At 39.9% G+C, this 5,794-nt stretch overlaps 1 protein-coding gene across 1 annotated transcript; it reads left to right on the forward strand.

The window, feature by feature from the left end:
* The first annotated feature begins 1,188 nt into the window (after positions 1–1,188).
* On the forward strand, positions 1,189–2,145 carry LOC142612150 (uncharacterized). The gene is made up of 3 exons (XM_075784270.1): positions 1,189–1,242; positions 1,363–1,671; positions 1,789–2,145. Exons 1-3 carry the CDS (start codon positions 1,189–1,191, stop codon positions 2,143–2,145), a joined length of 720 nt encoding a protein of 239 aa, XP_075640385.1.
* The last annotated feature ends 3,649 nt before the right edge of the window (positions 2,146–5,794 follow it).

The raw sequence follows: 5,794 nt of genomic DNA on the forward strand, positions 1-5,794 counted from the left end.
GCAATACCTTAACCACTTCAGAGAGAGATGCATTAGTGGCACTGCTAACAGAATTCAAAGAAGTCTTTACATGGTCATACAAAGACATGCCTGCGATTGATACAGATATAGTACAACACTGCATTCCAATAGATCCAACCATGAAGCCAATCAAGCAAAAATTAAGAAGAATTAAGCCAGAGTGGATTCTCAAGATCAAAAAAGAGGTTGAGAAACAATATAATGTAGGATTCCTGAGAGTGGTCAATTATCCAGAGTGGTTATCTAATGTGGTTCTTGTACCAAAGAAGGATGGGAAGGTCAGAATGTGTGTAGACTTCCGAGATCTGAATAAGGCTAGGCTAAAAGATGAATTTCCTTTGCCTCACATTGACATCCTGGTTGATAATACAGCAAGGCATGCCTTGCTATCATTTATGGATGGATTTTTAGGGTATAATCAGATTAAGATGGCTCCAGAAGATATGGAGAAAACCTCATTCATTACACCATGGGGGACATATTGCTACAAGGTCATGCCATTTGGCCTCGAGAATGCTGGTGCTACTTACCAACGTGCAACTACCACTTTGTTACATGACTTAATCCCCAAAGAAGTAGATTTTTATGATGATATGATAGTGAAGTCCAAAGACCGTGAAGGACATATACTAGATTTTCAAAAATTCTTTGAAAGAACCCGGTTCTACAAGTTACGGTTAAACCCAAAGAAGTGCATTTTCGGAGTCACATCCGGAAAGTTACTGGGGTTTATGGTAAGCCAGAGGGGAATTGAAGTAGATGCTGACAAAATCAAAGCAATTGTAGAAATGAAACCTCCAAGAACTAAAAAGGAGATCCGAGGATTTCTAGGGAGGATACAGTACATCAACAGGTTCATAGCCCAGCTCACGATGACATGTGAACCAATCTTCCGACTGCTCAAGAAAGAAGTTCCTACTGTGTGGAATGAACAATGCCAAGAAGCCTTTAAAAGGATCAAGAGTTCTGATGAAGACACCAATACTCGTCCCACTTGTGCCCGAAAAGCCATAATTGTTGTATCTCACCACTATAGATACGACAATAGGGGCTTTGCTTGCTCAATATCTCACCACTACAGATACAAGTGCCATGCATGCAATATACTACATCAGCAAGAAGATGTTGCCTTATGAAGGAAAGCATTCACCACTAGAGAAGACATGCATGGCACTTGTATGGGCAACCCGCAAACTCAGACAGTATATGCTTGCTTACAAGGTCTTGTTGATTGCAAGAATGGATCCTTTGAAGTACTTAATGGAAAAGCCTATGTAAGATGGGAAGACAACTAAATGGGTTTTACTTTTGTCAAAATTTGATATTAAACATGTGACTCAGAAATCTGTGAAGGGGAGAGCGATTGTTGATCACTTAGCCCACTGTTCACCAGAAGAAGCTGAAGAGATCCAAGGAGACTTTTCGGATGAAGATATCATGGGGATTGAGGTAGAATCATGGAAGATGTACTTTGATGGAGCAACAAATCAAAATGAAAGTGGCATTGGAGTTCTCTTAATTTCTCCAAAAGGGACACAAATCCCATTTTCTAGTAGACTTAACTTTCCTGACACCAACAATGGCACTGAATATGAAGCTTGTATCATGGAACCACAAGCAGCTCGAGGCCTTGGAGTGAAAGAGTTAGAAGTATATGGTGACTCAGCCTTGATAATCTCCCAGATTCAAAATAAATGGAAAGTCAAAAAAGAAAGATTGATGCCTTATCACAAATGTCTTTAGAAGTGGGCCTTATAATTCAACAAGGTCCAATACCAATATGTGCCCAAGATGCAGAATCAAATTGCAGATGCTTTAGCAATGATGACATCCATGATGGATGGACCTAAAGAAGACAAAACAAGACCGATAGTGGTGGAACAAAAAGAGGAACCAGCTTATTGGATGACAATAGAAGAAGATGAGGGAAAGAATGGGGAAGGTGGATGGTATTCAAACATCTTACAATACCTCAAGGATGTGACATACCCACCGTCTGCAGACAAGAATGACCAATTGACCATCCGGAGGTTGTCTACTAATTACATTATTTGTGGTGAGAGGCTTTACAGAAGATCATATGATGGAATTCATCTCCTCTACATAACTGCTAAGGAGGCATAACAAATAATTAAATAGGTTCATGAATCAAGCTATGGGCCACATATGAATGCACACATGCTTTCAAGGAAGATAATGAGACAAGTAATTACTGGACCACTATGGAAGCCGACTGTGTGGCTCGTGTTCGAAAATACCATCAATGCCAAGTCCATGGAGATCTGAAGCATATAACACCCATGCCATTACATACAATGACATCACTCTAGCCGTTCTCTACATGGGGGATAGACATTATTGGAAAGATTCACCCAACTGCATTCAATGGCCATGAATTCATACTCGTTGCTATAGATTACTTCACTAAATGGGTAGAAGCTGCCTTATACAAGGTTCTAAATTCAAAGAAAGTTGCTCAATTCATCTAGACCAATATTTTTTGCAGATATAGGGTACCGATTGAAATTATCTTTAACAATGGGTTGTATTTCAAGGGAGAAATAGAAAAGTTGGTACAACAGTTCAACATTCAACATCATAAATCTTCACCCTACCGTCCTCAGACTAATGGAGTAGTTGAGGCTGCTAATAAATATATAGGACGAATTTTGAAGAAAAGCACTAAAAATTACAAGGAATGGCATCTGCAATTACCCTATGCACTTTGGGGGTATAGAACATCAATTCGATCTTCCACAGGAGCTGTTAAGGACATATTTTATGTAATTGGCTAATCCTTTGACAAAACGCACTTTACTTGTATTTGGGTAGATCTAAGATGTGTTTAATACTTCAAGGAACAAGAGTTTAAGTCTAGTATTGAAGCCATGCAAATCTGTCCAAGAAACAAGTGAAGAAGTGCTGGTTCATTAAAGCTCAACAGCTCTTAACAGATAGCCATCTATCGAGACTCGACAGCTGCTCGACAAATACTATCTATTGAGAATTACGAAAATCAGTTTTTCAGATCTGATTTTTGGCCCATGCTTATGTATTTGTGTAGGGTTTCTTTTCTCACAACCCTAGACATATATAAGGCTTATTTTAAAGGCCGTCACATAAGAGAATACAAGGAGAACACATGCAAAAAGTGATTGATACCTTATTCTCTCTAAAAGAAGCTACTGCGTCTTTGTGCCTTAAGGTTTTGTAACCAAATGCTTCTTGATCTTCATTGTTAATGAAGTGAAGAACTTTGCAGCCAACAATATCTTCTTCAAGTTGGTGTGTTAGTCATGTACTGGGAGCCGTGCATCTTTGGTTAGTCATGTATTGGAATCCATGCAAAAGGGTGGCGTTCATATATTGAAGAGTTCAGAGGTTCTGAAGCGGTAGAAGATTTCTACTTCTCTTTATTATAGTGGATTGCTTTTCGGGAAGGTTTCCCCCCAGGTTTTTTACTATGAAACTAGTTTGTTTCATTGGTTTTTCTGGGTCATCATATCTTGTCTTATTTACTATTCCGCTGTGCATGATATTGACATGATATTGATGTTTGTTTATTTTAACAAGTTTTATACATAATAAATCTAATTAACAACTTGGGTTTAAAACTTTTTAATTATATCAACCGGGGTCTAAATTTCCTAACATGAGCCACTCCTTATTCATTGGCGTATGGGATGGAAGCAGTCCTTCCCATTGAAATGGGTGTACGTTCACTAAGGATAGTATTGGAAAGTGAAATCCCTGAAGCAGATTGGTTACAAAGTAGATATGACTAGTTATGCATGCTGGATGAGAAAAGACTCAAGGCCTTGTATCACATTCAGGGATATCAAAGGAGACTCAAGAAAGCTTTTGACAAAAAAGTAAGAACTAGAGATTTGAAGTTAGGGGATCTAGTGTTGAAAGAGATTCGGGCCCCAGTTCAGGATGCAAATGGGAAATTCAAGCAAAATTGGGCAGGCTCATACATTATCAAGCATATATACTCTAGAGGAGCAGTAAGGTTGATGGATTTAGATGCCAATCCTTTTACAGAACCAACCAACATGGATCAAGTGAAGGAATACCACGTCTAAGGTGGTAGTCTGAAGTGGTTGTAAATTATGTTATTTCCCTTTCCTAGGCTAAGAAAAAAAAAAATGGTAGGTTGAAAACCTTAAAGGGCAATCTACCCAAAAGGAGAGTGAAAAAAAAAAAAAAGAAAAGAAGTGAGAGCCTGCTAGGTTGAAAACCCGAAAAGGCAGCCTAGGCAAAAGTTAAGGCAAATAAAAATAAAATGAACTACTTGATGACCTGATCCTTCTACCAGGAGGTATGTAGGCAACCATGCATTGGTCCGATCAAAATTTTCCCAAACCCACTATGGGCCCATTAAGCAAAAAAAAAAAAATTCAAAATTCAACCATTCTATTAAAGCATGTCATTGCACAAAATCCTAAACCTAAACCCTAAACCAAAGCCTAAAAAAAAAAAAAAAAAAAAAAAAAACCAAACATTAAAAACCTACACCTTTAAACATAACCCTTAACCTGCAAGTCCTAAATAATTCTTAAACATAAAAGTTACACATCACTTTTAAAATAAACATGTTCAAAGCCAAAAATAAGGTCATTTTGCCTTCAGTCTTTTCTCTTTAGGTTGATCATTGATTTCTTCTGTAATAGGTACCTTGTCATCTTTGTCCCCCCTTTTAAATTCGTAGTTATCATTAGGGGTGTCCACGAGTCGATTCGAGTTGGGTGTGTGCCCAACCTGAAACCGACCCGCTCACATCGGGTGGGAGGTTGAACGACCCGCAGCCGACCGCCAGCAACTTCGGGTCCAGTCGGATCGGGCTCCGGTGGACAACGGTCAGGTCGGTCGAAGTTGGAGTGAGTTTCAACCTCCAATCTTCGCCGAATCTTCGTCAAAAATCGCTAAATCTTCGCCGGATCTCACCCAATCGTCACTGAATCTTCACTGGATCTTGCTGAATCTTAACCCAATCTGTGCGACAACCACGGGATGGAAGCAAAAAAGACCAACACAAGCCCAGATTTGAACGAGAACTTCCATCTCATCGCCGGATCTTTGTCGTATCATCACTGTCTTCGCCGGATCTATGTGACAACCACGAGATCGAACAAAAAACACCACCTCAAGCCTAGATTTAAGAGAAAACTTACATCTCATCGCCGGATCTAACCAAAAACTACCAAATCTTCACCGAATTTAATTGGATCTATGTAGATCTGGTCTTCTTTCACAAGTTTCGTCGGTTGGATCGGGTTCATCGGGTTTTGGAGAAGAAAACACGCCATTTGACCCGCCTAGATCTGTTTTTCGTGGAGAAGACCCTCCGCCGACCGTCACCAGCGTCGGGTCGGCCGGTTTTCGGGCCGGGTCGGACGGGCTGGCTGGGTGGATCGGGTCTCGGTTGCTGTTGGACACCCCTAGTTGTCATCATCATGTCTTTCCCTGTTGTCTCTAAGAAACTGTTTTCTCATAGCAACCATCTCAGTTTCCTTGTCAGCAATCTTGTCCACCAACCAGTTAAAGTATTCTACAGTCATCCTGTGAAAGTGAGCCTTGACAAAAGACTGGTCCACTCAGTCAACCATCTCCAAGCCCAATAACATATTCCTTATAGAAGTAGGATTCATGTCCACAGGAGTGAAATTTTTTCTTCTTTTTCCACCAGGCATTCCTTGTTCATATTGGAACTACCTAAAAAGTTGGCCAGCCTTATAGAAAGATGCCTTCCTAAATCCAACTAGGAAGATGT

The sequence above is a fragment of the Castanea sativa genome, chromosome 10 (genome assembly GCF_040712315.1).
Source record: "Castanea sativa cultivar Marrone di Chiusa Pesio chromosome 10, ASM4071231v1".
Taxonomy (NCBI): Eukaryota; Viridiplantae; Streptophyta; class Magnoliopsida; order Fagales; family Fagaceae; genus Castanea; species Castanea sativa.

Coding starts and splice junctions, on each gene's coding strand:
- LOC142612150 (XM_075784270.1), top strand. CDS start 1,189: ATGGCACTTGTATGGGCAACCCGCAAACTCAGACAGTATATGCTTGCT. Junction 1,243..1,362: donor AGTATATGCTTGCTTACAAG/GTCTTGTTGATT, acceptor CATGTGACTCAG/AAATCTGTGAAGGGGAGAGC. Junction 1,672..1,788: donor TTGGAGTGAAAGAGTTAGAA/GTATATGGTGAC, acceptor TAATTCAACAAG/GTCCAATACCAATATGTGCC.